We start from the raw sequence: 12,542 nt of genomic DNA on the forward strand, positions 1-12,542 counted from the left end.
GTAATCAGATCCGGGATCTCGGAAGCAGACGCCGTCAAAAACTGTCGCGCTTGAATCAGATGACGAGTAAATGAACGTGGAATGTTGTGAACGCCAAGAATGTCTTTGTAGGTTTAAGTTCTGTCAGGTTTTACTGGAATCGTTCTCAGCTGGTCGGGCAGGAAGTTATTCACCTGACATCGTAATATTTCTGTAAACATATAAAAGTGTTCTGATCAAAACAAACTTAATGGATCAACAGTAAAAGTACTGCGTCTGTAGAGTAATTATTTTAATATATTACAGTAGTTAGATTACAACTATTAGGCTGATAATTATTTTAAAATGTGCTACTTCGAGGGGCGGCTTGAGCTCAGGCGGTAGAGCGGGTGGTCTAGTAATCGGAAGGTCGTTGGTTTGAATCCCGGCTCCCCCAAGGATGGATGTGGCAAGTACTGTAAAGCACTTTGGGCGGTCAGTAGACTGGAAAAGCCAAAAATTAAAGCTGTGATTCTCGTAGTCAACAGAACATTTCTGGAGCTTCACAGTGAAACAGAGTCGCAGCGTTCTGCTAATCAGCTGAAGAGGAGAAAATAACAAAAAAAGACCCAAAAAGGCTCCTTCGACAGCCACAATTTATTTAAAAACACGTTTACACCCACGATGAGCGATCGGTGACTTCTCACATCAGTTTAGGATCTTAGATTAGACGCCCAACAAGCCGTCTGAGGCCATTTTGTGTTATTTTTCCGATAAATTAAACTATTTGTAAAAAATGTGCTGCTTTGGTTCAGATGCAACGTTCGCTCAGTCGATGTCTGCAAAGTGAAAAAGCGACAAAAAGGAGTTCATCTCTGACAGAAAACGTCTGTTTGGAAAGAGTATTTACGTCCATAACTTATGTGCATCACTGTGTAACAGGTTTTATATCAATACATAATAAAATATAAATATTCCAGTTGGTCAGCAGACGCGTGGTCGCTGTTATTTTAGATCACACTACCTTGCATGCTGTGACTCTCCCTCCTCTGTCTCTGATTAAGTTTTTTTTTAATTAAAAGTATGTAAATCTGTTCTACTTGGACCCCAAAATAAAAGTATGAACATAATTTTAATTACTTCATATACTGGTTGACTTTCCCCTCAAGGACCAATAATCTTATTTCATCTCAAGGTGTTTTTTTGGTATTTTGAGTCTTTGAGGGGAAAATGTATAAAAAGTACGATATTTACCTCTGAATTATTCCAGTAAATGACTCAACACTGTGAACTGCACCTGTACAAAGTGCAGTAATGGAGTAAATCCACCTGCCCGCCGCCTCTGACGGTCGGAGGCGGGTCCCTGCGGGGGTTTAAGTGCCGCCAGCTGAGAGGAAGTCGTTGTTGTTCAGCCTCAGTTTGAACACGGCGGCAGCAGAGGAGGCAGCAGCTGCTCTCTGAGGGCATTCCGAGGATTCCTGCGCTCCACCTGTCCTCCACCTGTCCTCCACCTGTCCTCCACCTGTCCCTCCACTCACCTGTCCGACAGGTGTAACCGGCTGACACAGGCGCTCTCCGGCGCACGGGGTCTGTTCATGTCCATCCATGGAAGAGTGTCTGCGCAAAGCGTGTCCGTGCCTGGAGTCACTATGGGAGAGGATTTTCAACGACAAGAAGCCTCCTGCTGCAGACAGAGCAGGAGCAGCAGGAGCAGCAGCAGCAGGAGAGGGGAGCAGCGGCTGGGACCAGCACAGACCACCGAGTCCGGGTCCGGCTCAGCTCCAGGAGAGAGCATCGGAGAGCGGCTCCGTCTACACGGCGCTGTGGGCCTTTGAGTCCCGGCACCCGGACGAGCTGTCGTTCCAGGAGGGCGACCTGTTCAGTGTGACCAGCCGCAGCGGGGACTGGTGGACCGCGCGGAGGATCGACAAGAACGGGCGCGTCCTGGACTCCGGGATCGTCCCCAGCAACTACCTGGCGAGGGCCGAGTCCCTGGAGATGCAACCGTGAGTGGACTCCGTGACTGCGCAGACCTGAAACTGTAGTTCCTCCTTCTGTTTAACTGCCTGCACATGAAACCAACCGAAGGAAATCTTTGAATAAAACCTTTTTTAGATTCTGCTGCTGGATCAGAACATCACAACAGTCCCTGAAACTTTCATTAAAACTTCTGTATTCCCAGAATACAAAAAAAGGAGGAAATTCTTATCAGGATTAAGCACCAGCAGCAGAGGGATAAAGGTTCAGTTAGAAAGACAGACAGGCTGTCAGGCTTTAAAGGAGCAGTTCACCTGATAATTCAACTTCAGTCAGTAGTTCTGGTTCTGGAGCTTCACGGCAAAACAGATAAAACGTAAAAAAAATAAAATCCGACATCACAAATTGGTTTGAAAAGACGTTTACATCCAGCTCTTCTAACTCTGCAGCTACAGTCAAGACTTCAGCTGTAATGTAAGACGTATTTTTACATCAGTGTGGGATCTCGGAGCTCCTGGAGAATCAGATTACACTCCAACAAGCAGTCTGGAGACATTTTCTGATTTAATTTCCAGATAATTCGGCTGTTTAGGAGAAAACGCTGCAACGCTGTTTTGCTGTGAAGCTTCAGAAAGTTGAAACTTCAGCCGACTCATCCGGTGAGACGATAACGACTGAATTTCTTTAAACTCTTTCCCTGTTTGCAGCCACGTGAATCAGGTGTGAAACGCGTCTCTTCTTGTCCAACACACACATCGAAAAACTGTCATTTTTTTCTGCCACAACATTTCCTTTTTTTATGGCTTCAGTCAAGAGGTCAAAACCTCTGTTACTGACAGTAGAAACTCTGACTGATGCTGGCGAGTGATTCATTAGCCTTTAAAACGTGGATCTTCATGTGTAAATATTTAACACGTTTCACAGAAGTTTCAGCTGCGTCGACGTATCATCAGCTCGAACAGGAAGACATTAATTCCACCGTCAAACAATCTACTTCCTACAAACTAAACCACGAGCTGTAAATACACACCGACTGTGATCCTGGTGCTGCCTGGTCGACACGTGTGGAAATTCATAAATACACCGTCAGTAACAGATCACACTTTTCACTTCACGCTCGTCGACTTCACGATCTTATTTCACACATTTACTCTAAACCGATAAACGATGCAGCTGCAGCTTTGAAATGTCACAATATTTATAACACCAGAGGCTAAATTGCACGTTTTATGTAATTAAGGGCGTCACTGAGTGTTGAAAACAACGGTTGGGACATAAAAGCGCAGCAGGAAAACATGTTTGATATGTTTTATTAGGAAGTGTGATATTAATCCTCAAAGATCGAGGAAGAAAGCTGCTGGTGGCTGAAACATCTCCAGCATCATGTCTTTGTTTGGGCATCCAGGGCCACCGTAGAGAACGTGATGACCCCGTCAAGCTTCTTCTGTTCAAGTCACTTTGATTTAATAACATTTGTTTTCACCTGCTGAGCTTCACTCGACACGTCACCATGAATTATCGGACAGCAGCTGTTTCACAGGCTGATGTGATAATAAACGTCTGTAACCTGCTCAGGAAGAAGGCAGAATCATATGGAAGTTCTTCTTTTTAAATGAAATATAAATTAAAGGTTCTGCCTGAGTGTAAAATTGGGACTTGAAATGCAGCAGAGTGAATCTAAATGTTCTCCTGAGTCTCCTGAGACATTTCTGTCTCTGAGGATTAATAAGTAAAAGCTCAGAGTTGAAAACAAACCTGTAAAAACTGTATTTTTCTTACTGGCCTCTCAGGGCTTCTGCACACAAGTTAATTATTCTCTTTAAAAAGTAGAAGAATCAACTCTTTCCAGGAATAATGGGAACATTCCTGCGGCGTCGGAGTAAAAAACACCTTTGACAGACCTACAAACTTCCTCCATCGCGTCTCTTGTTCCCACACGTTTTAAATTTCCCTGCGGTGCGTTTGTAACTTTGATTAAAACCACACGGGGGACGTCTCCATCGCCCTCCACCTCCCACTGCTGTTTATCTTTCCCCTCTTTTTGTCTGTAATGAAAGTGATCATTCACTCGGCTTCATATCAAGATCTCCGTCCTTTTATTCGCTCTTCTCTTTTGCATCTGCTATCTGCCGAGAAAGGTCAACAACAGCAGCCTGATTATAATGTCGGCCTCGTGTCCGCGAGTCTCCGAGCAGTGATGCAAAGTGGGACGCGACACGGCGACCAGCCGCCTCACCACTTCTTGTTTTGTCTCTCTCTGTTTCTCTCTGGCTGTTTATTGCTTCAGCAGAATGGGAAGTGTGTAACCTGGTTTTATTCCTGTGTGTCGACAGCTGCTGCAGCGGTGACGTTAATTACAGAGCTGCTGGTTATATGATTTTAGATTCAGATCATTGAATGTCCAGCGTCCACACAGCAGTGACCGTTTGTTTAATTAATCTTTTTATGGTTTTACTCAGAAGTCACGTTGTTGAGAAGTCACACTGACTCGTCTCTGGACTTTGCCTTCGTCTTTATCTTAACAACACGCATCTAAAGATTTATGACTTATGATTTATGTATCTGGCTCCACTGTATCAGACAGACGAGGTGAAAACGGTGCCAGCTGCATCAGAGCGAACGGGATCGACTGGAGCTGTGATAAAATGATCCCAGACTTGGAATGAAAGTGGAGCGGAGCCGTGAAGTGTGCTGAAAAAAACTGCCTGATCTGCGTTGTGCGTCTTGTCACTTGTAACTTTGAGATGATTTTTACTCGTGGTGATCGTCGCTGCTTCTGTCCCATGTGAAAACTTGCTGAGTATCTTTATTCTCTCGATCTAACGTTTTAGTCTTATCGCCTGACCTTGACCAAACTGCAACTGAAAGATGGAAATATTCTTATAGCCACCTGAAGACAACAGTCTAGTAGTGAAAAGCCAGAAAATAAAACCGTAAATATGTGCAGCACACGATAACTGAGCATTTGTACACTTTTTTTAATCACCTTTCCTAAAATGTTTTCAAGCAGAAAACTTCTCAGAAGACCCGTGTTAGAGTTAGAATATCACCTTTCATGCACAGATTGTTGTGAACGACGTGCAGGCTGAGACGGTCACGGAGCTGGATGAAGCGCGCACCACAACATCCTGCAAAACACCAACCGTCCGGGCCAAACACCACGTGTGGAGAGTCTCCCTCTCTGCTTCCAGCACTTAGTTCCTGTCACATGTTATCCAGGAGCACAGTTTACCGTAACACTCACGAGGTGAAAACATTACCAGTTGTTTTATTATCGTTGTTTGGTGTTAAAATATCTGGTTTTTGTCACCTGACAAATGGCTGCAAACAGATTCCAGGTATTAAACTACACCGCTCCTCCTCTACTGCGGAAATGTTTTGATACGTATGAAACTCTCAGCGTGTCGCTGCTTATTTAGACTTTTATGGTTTGAAGTTTGAAGCCGAGCATCACTTCCTTTTAATCACTTTCATTTATGTCTTTGTTTTGTTCCAGATGGTTTTTTGGGACGCTGAACCGCTTTCAGGCCCAGAGCCACCTGCTGAGCCCGGGAAACAACGAGAGAGCGTTCCTCATCCGGCGCAGCGAGAAGGACAACGTGGGATACGTTCTGTCAGGCAAGACACCGACAAAAGGTGGAGGAGACGGAGGTGAAGGAGGAAGGAGAACAGAGAACCAGAGGCGTTCGGTGTCCGCAGGTTTAAAACAGAGCGAGTTTCACTTCAGCTCGAAAACTATTCTTGTATCTTTAGTAATAAAATGAAATACAGAGGAAGAAATGTGTCGCTCCTTCAGCTGAAAAGTGAAGAGGCTCAGTGGGATTTATTTCATTGAGTGTCAGTTTTTCGTGACACTCAACACTCAAGTTTTTTAAAATGTTGCTTCCACGTCAGCCAACATAAATCCTCTTGATTAGCCTGATACGTGTGTGAGCTTCAAGCATCGATGTCATAAACACAGAGTCCACCTCTCCTCGCCCGGCTGTAGTTGGGTTGTAGACGATTTCCTTTTTCAACTTCAGTCATGAGCGTCTTTAAACTTAGCACGGCTCTTACACGACTCTGTTCCTCCCTGTCGAAAGACACCGTGACGGTCTCAAAGTCTGTTTCTCCTGATCCACAACACCCGCTGTCTCCTCCAGTGATGATCACAGTTACTCTGCACGTGTTTTAGCAACAACGACAAAGAAATAACAGCTGTAGTGATTCTTTATACGCCGCTTTGTTCACCTGAAGTCGACGTCATGCCATGTCACTGCGACGCTGAGGAATAACCCCACAAGCTGGTGGTCCGACAGATCAACCCCGCTCTCATGTGAATATGAAGCTACAGACAGCAGGAGGTTAGCTTAGCTTAGCTTAGCTTAGCACAAAGACTGAACTCCACCTACAGTCATCTGTTAAGGTTTCTTCATCACTTCCTTCCATGTTGTTCGGTCACGAGACATTTACTCGGTGCCGTTTCAAAGAGCAGCATCACGAGCGTAACCAGAGAAAAAGGTCAGTATTTATGTTTCAACACAACAGAGAGACGCGTCCGACAGGTCTGCTGAGGACCGAAAACAGGATTAGGATTAAACACGCGAGACAAATCTGACCATCGTTCGACCCCTTCTGCTCGTTTCTGACTGTGTTTTTGCGTTTGTGTGAATCTTTTCTGCAGTGAGATCCAACGATCGAGTGAAGCATTTTAAGATCTTCCAAGCGACCGACGGGAAATATCACGTGGAGCAGATCCGCCAGTTCAGCTCTCTGATCGACCTGGTGGAGCATTACTGCGTCAACGGCCTGCACAACACCGGCACGCTGGGAAACCCCTGCAAGAGGGTAGGACGGCCCGCTACTGTTCAGCTTCTTCCTTTTTTTGTTTCTTCCTCTTAATTGTGGTCGTGAAAAACAAGAAGTGTGGACATTCAGAGGTGACGATACCGTTGTTGCCATAGAGCGCCGCTTGATACATTTTCCTTTCGTGGCGTCTGGAGATGTTTTTATGATTTTTGTTTTCACGGAACTGATCCCGAACACGAGATCTCGTTTTAGGAAATCCAACAGCTGCAGGAGCCGATGTTTGGTTGGACGGGAGCGAATGGATCAAAACGAACCTTGAACAGCAATGTGGAGTAAAAATAACATGAGTGGGGAATTTTCCTGCCACAGCTTCTGTATCAACGTAAAATCAGACGACATGACCTCATGTCAGGCTGAATTAATTTACTTACACAAAATGAAAGTTTTCATCGCTGAATACTCGACAGTGAAAGATTCATTTATAACATCCTCGAGAAGGAAAAGGATGAATGTGTGCAGTTTCCACAAAAACACTGTGAACTTGTCCTTTAAGACATGAGTACGACAACATTTTTAGAGCCATTCAGTGTAAATTATAAAGAATAATAAATAGAATGGCACTCAGTAGAGTGTATACCTCCGCCAAGGCCAAACAGTCGTCTTTTGTGCTCACAGACACCCGTCAAATAAAATTTTTTTTTTTTCCTTCAAGATCGATGAGAGACATTAATGAAAATGTAAATAAAAAGTTTCCTGACCAGAAGGTGACGGTTCTGTTCTGGGTTCCAGACTCGTCCTCCACCTGAGTTTGGCAGAAATCTGTTTTCAGTAGATTTTGTGTGATCCTGCCGACAAACAAACCAACGGATGAAAACATTAGCAGAAGTAAAAATGGGGCCGGAGCGTCTTATTCTGAGGACGTTTTAGTTCTTAATTTATGATAAAGAAATCATAAATTCTTGACCGTTAGTTCAGAGGAGTCGAGGGTTTTACTGCTAATTTTTTTCTGAGATTTCGATCTTTTTATTACTTTTATTTGACCAACATCGGTCCTAATACATGATCACACTCACAGTTGTTCCATTACCACAGAAAATATCTTTCTGTTGTTTTGTGTCAACTAGAGCTGAAATTATTTAATGGAAATAATTTAATGGTTTGTTCCCAGTTTCACCTTCTGAAACTGAATATTTTTTGGATTCTGGGGGACAGAACGAGAGATCTGACGACTCCTTCGAAGAGCGTTTTTCTCTTCTTTTCTACAACGTTCAGTGAGAATCTGAGTGTGTGTACAATCCTGCCTGTATGTACTGATCTGAGTGTGTTCACTGTGCTTGTGTGTTTTATGACCTGCGAGTCCGTATGTGTGTTCCCTCCCTCAGAAAAAGCCCGTGACCCCGATCGTGGATCCTTGTCCCAAGGACGAGTGGGAGCTCCCGAAGGAGGAGTTCACCCTGGAGGAGGAGCTGGGCAGCGGATACTTCGCCGACGTCTACAGTGGCCGCTGGAAAAACCTCATCAGAGTCGCCATCAAGATGCTCAAGAGCGGTAATTCATCGTCCAGATAACTATTGTTCTGCTGACAGACGAGCTGTTTCTGTTGTGTGTCGTCTTCTGTCAAATTCTTTTCTGCTTGAGTAGAAACTCGTTGTTATTGTGGCTGAAAGGACGTGATGATGCCGCGATCTGCCTCGCTATTGTTCAAGCGTGTTGTTTTTCATCCAGAGTAACAGGATCAAGTGAGAGCAGGTTGTGGGAGTTGACAGATGAGCCATTTTAGAGGCATGAAGCCGAGCCAGTCTGCTGCCAAGATCACAGTTCTGCACAGTCATTATGAATAACACGAGATATAAATACTGATCCAGCTTGTTTCCTCCAGCACAGTAACAGAGTTCAGGCTCTGACATGGACTCAGAGTATCAGAGTAAAAAGTCTCCCTCTGAAGGACATTTGTGCTCAAAGCTAACTGAAGCTCACGTCATATTAATAGAATTCAAAGACTATTAAAGTTAAAGGTAGAATCAGTAGGATTTGTCCCAGCTGTTCCTGAACGCACCACAGAGACAGTTGATTGTTGAGTCTCATTCCCAGGACGTCAAATAGACACATGTTGGGTTGGTAAAGCGTCCCGAGCAGCAACAAAGAGAGAAAATCAGAAACTCTCTGCAGATACGAGACACTAACACGCCTTTTCTCCACGTTCCAGCCTCCCTCTCTGTCTGTTTACGGCTTCTTACGTCTCGCTGCGTCTGAAAATACATCAGACTGAAGTTACGATGCTGTTCAGAAGCTGCGAGGAGGAGAAAGTTCAGACGTAGAGAGGGAATTTCTACTTGCACTTTGTTTCGAACGTTTCTGTTCTTAATCTTTAAAATCAAGTTAAGAAGGAACAGAAAGTCCCGTCTGCTAGATAATTATAATCTTCCCCACAACTTCACTGCTGTTCAGTTCGTCATATTTATTGAAAGGCCGAGAGTTGAGTGGTTTCCTCCTCCTCCTCGTGGTTTTCCCCCCTCTTCCTCTTCTGTCTCTGTTCCTCTTTATTCATCGCTGGGTTTCTTATTTTTGTTCCTTCTGTCTGTCACTCAGACTCGGAGCTGAACCAGAGAGAGTTTCAGAGGGAAGTTCAGATCCTGAAGAGTCTCCGTCATCGTCACCTCATCTCTCTGTTTGCCGTGTGCACGTCATCGACGCCTTACTGGATCATCACGGAGCTGATGGAGAAGGGCAGCCTGCTCAGCTTCCTCCGAGGTGAACTCACTGTTTTACTGCTCGTTCGTTACGTTGAGATCTGAAGTTTAAGTCGGTCTTTGAGTTTTGGAGCTTTGAAGACACGCTGGGGTCTGATCGTTTGTCCGTTTCAGGTCCGGAGGGCCAGAATCAAGACATCGCGTCGCTCGTTGACATGGCTGCCCAGGTGGCTGATGGGATGTCGTACCTGGAGGAGCAGAACAGCATCCACAGAGACTTGGCGGCTCGGAACGTCCTGGTGGGAGAAGACTACACCTGCAAGGTGGCCGACTTTGGACTGGCCAGAGTGATCAAGGTACCAGAGGGAGGAGAAGTCGGTGCACGTTTTGAGCGAGTCAAATAAATTCTGCAGGTTTTTTTTTTAAAGACGCGTTTTTTCTCATCCAGGAGCCGTTTTACATCTCAGAAGACAAGAAGATCCCCTACAAGTGGAGCGCTCCGGAGGCCATCAGCCACGGGAAGTTCTCCAACAAGTCAGACGTCTGGTCGTTCGGCGTGTTGCTCTACGAGATCACGACCTACGGAGGCGTTCCTTACCCAGGTAGACGGACATGTCTCTGTCATTAAAGAATGAAATATGGAGGCAAAGTCCTCTGGAGAGTTTGCAAGAAGAGAGAGTCGCCGTTATTTAAGACAAATCAATGCCATGTAGGAATTGTTAGTAATGTTCAGATGTGGCGACTCTGTAAGAAAATACAACTCTCACAAGACAAATCACCGTTTTATGTCCTCAACTGGGACAAAATCTTTTGGGAACTTTATTTCTCTCGCTTGTCAAAACTATTTCAGCGGGATAAACGTCAGCTTAAAATGTTTCTGCAAAACCACACATTTCTCTCTCTGCGTTGTGACTTAAGTTCACATTTATGTTGAACGTCGTGCTCACACCCACAAACCACCTGGTTAGGGTTCAGAAAGCATCCTGGATCAAGTTTAAAATGATAGATGTCTATCTATGTTAGTCACACCTGCTCACATTACATCAGATGTTTACCTACTCATAGTTCCTCTCTCTACCTGCTCTCCTCAGCTTTAAGCAACCAGGAAGTGTTCCAGCAGGTTACCAATGGTTACAGGATGCCAGCTCCGCCCAAATGTCCCAACTTCCTCTACCAGATCATGATGAAGTGTTGGAGCACCGAGCCCGACGACAGGCCGGACTTCAAGTCCCTCAAGTTCCAACTGGACAGCAGCTCCTACGAGCTGGAGTGACGGCCTGCAGTACACCGTCCTCACCACAGGGGGGCAGCAGAGACGGACACTGATCGCTGAGGCCTCGTCGTCAGCGGAAACTAAACTGATGTTACTCTGAGAAAGACTGACTGTGTTCGCCTGGGCTGCAACTGTTAATTATTTTCAGTGTTGATCGATCGGGTTTGTTTTTGTAATCGATTAAGACAATAATTCTGGATCCAAGCTGTCGAGTGTGAGAAACTGCTCCCTAATCTGGCCTTTAACAGGAAACTGAAGTAACTTGTGGATGTTAAACAGTTAATCAAGACAATAATGTGGCAGATAAAGCTGATAACTCACTGATGAAAATAATTATTCACCTCTAATTTTCTTTCATCTGATCAACAGACTGAAACCCAAATACATTCAGTTTCAGTCTGTTGAACGCAGGAAATCGTCACATTTCAGAGGCTACGACCAAAAGAATACGTTACTGTACGTTACGTTAGTTAGAGACAAAACATCCAGCGTGTTTCCAGGTTTGCTAGACGGCTCTTAAAAATTTAAACAAATTTCAGAGACCCTCCACAAAAGGTGCAAAGTGAAAAAGAGTTTTGAAAACATGCATGGATCGTTTCCAGAGACAGATCTGATGGTCCAGAGCTCACGATGATTTTCACCCTCAGCGGTCGTTTGACTGTTTGTTGATTGTTATTTAAAGTTTCGTGGATGCAGAAACAGGGAACATCTCCACTTCTGTGACGACTGAGCAAACCAGCTGCTGACAAAGATGGAGAACGATCAAACGTTTCAGAGGATCGACTGAATGAGACAGTCGCTCCCTAACTGCTGCCGGATGAAATGGAAGCAGAGTAAAACTGGAGTCTGGAGTTATGACAGCCTGTAAACAATTATAAAAAATACTGTATATATTATAGAAATACAATATATTTGTATAAATAGACATCACGAGCTGTGAACTATTGGTTTGTAAAAAAGAAAAATATAATAAAGAAATTGGACCCTTCAGCTGTCTGCAGTAGTCACCTTTGGCCAGCAGAGGGCAGCACAGTCAGTTTATATTTTCCTTTCTGTTCCAACAAGTGAATTAAGCAGAAACCATCACATTTGACTTTCTGTCCTACTGAAACAGTTTCTCAGATCGAACTCAGTCTTCTCATCGCTGTTATAAACGGGAACAGCTCCAATAAGCAGCACAGGAAGTGAAGTAACCCTGACAGGTAAACAGCTATAAACACTCGGTAACTTTGTGTTGCATTAAAATGTTTTTCTCTGCTTTCATGCACCTGTGTGAGAAATCACCCTCCAATCAGCATCAGAGTCCCAGAATATTCATACAGATGAACATCACAATCGTATAAAAGCTTTAAAGTCCATCAATAACTGCAGCGACGTCCACAGAAATACTTCTGAAACATGTTTGTAACTGATTCACTGTAACTGGATGTTTTTGTCCCATTTCAACCTCTGACAGCTTCACCTGAACACCTGTTGTGAAAGAGGCGTTGAACGTAACCTGCTTATCTCTCTGCACACCTGGAGCCAACACATCTACAGTCCATCCTTTTTGTATTCTGTCTGGTTTTATGCAACACAAAAGTGCAATTTCATTAAATAAAAAAGTATGTGAATATCAAAATAATGGTCTGTAAGTGTGTGTGTGTGTGTGTGTGTGTGTGTGTGTGTGTGTGAGTGAGAGAGAAACAGGAAGTGTTGTCAACTTTTCCAAAGACGTTGTGTTAATGGAAATGTTTAGTTTTTTAGATGTTGTATTTGGTGAAATGTCACACTTTCTGAAATGTTGATGTGACTTGATGTTTCAAATCACCAACAAGCCACAAAATCAGATTCATTCGATCTGTTGTACTGATTAA

The 12,542-nt window shown here is 44.2% G+C and overlaps 1 protein-coding gene across 1 annotated transcript; it reads left to right on the forward strand.

The window, feature by feature from the left end:
- The first annotated feature begins 1,355 nt into the window (after window positions 1-1,355).
- Window positions 1,356-11,676, forward strand: ptk6b (PTK6 protein tyrosine kinase 6b). Its single transcript, XM_037103257.1, has 8 exons — window positions 1,356-1,964; window positions 5,432-5,553; window positions 6,599-6,762; window positions 8,106-8,271; window positions 9,313-9,474; window positions 9,588-9,769; window positions 9,862-10,015; window positions 10,505-11,676. The coding sequence occupies exons 1-8, from the start codon at window positions 1,564-1,566 to the stop codon at window positions 10,684-10,686; spliced, it is 1,533 nt and encodes a 510-aa protein (XP_036959152.1). The 5' UTR covers window positions 1,356-1,563; the 3' UTR covers window positions 10,687-11,676.
- Window positions 11,677-12,542: the final 866 nt, after the last annotated feature.

This window comes from Acanthopagrus latus, chromosome 7, assembly GCF_904848185.1.
Source record: "Acanthopagrus latus isolate v.2019 chromosome 7, fAcaLat1.1, whole genome shotgun sequence".
NCBI classification, from domain to species: domain Eukaryota; kingdom Metazoa; phylum Chordata; class Actinopteri; order Spariformes; family Sparidae; genus Acanthopagrus; species Acanthopagrus latus.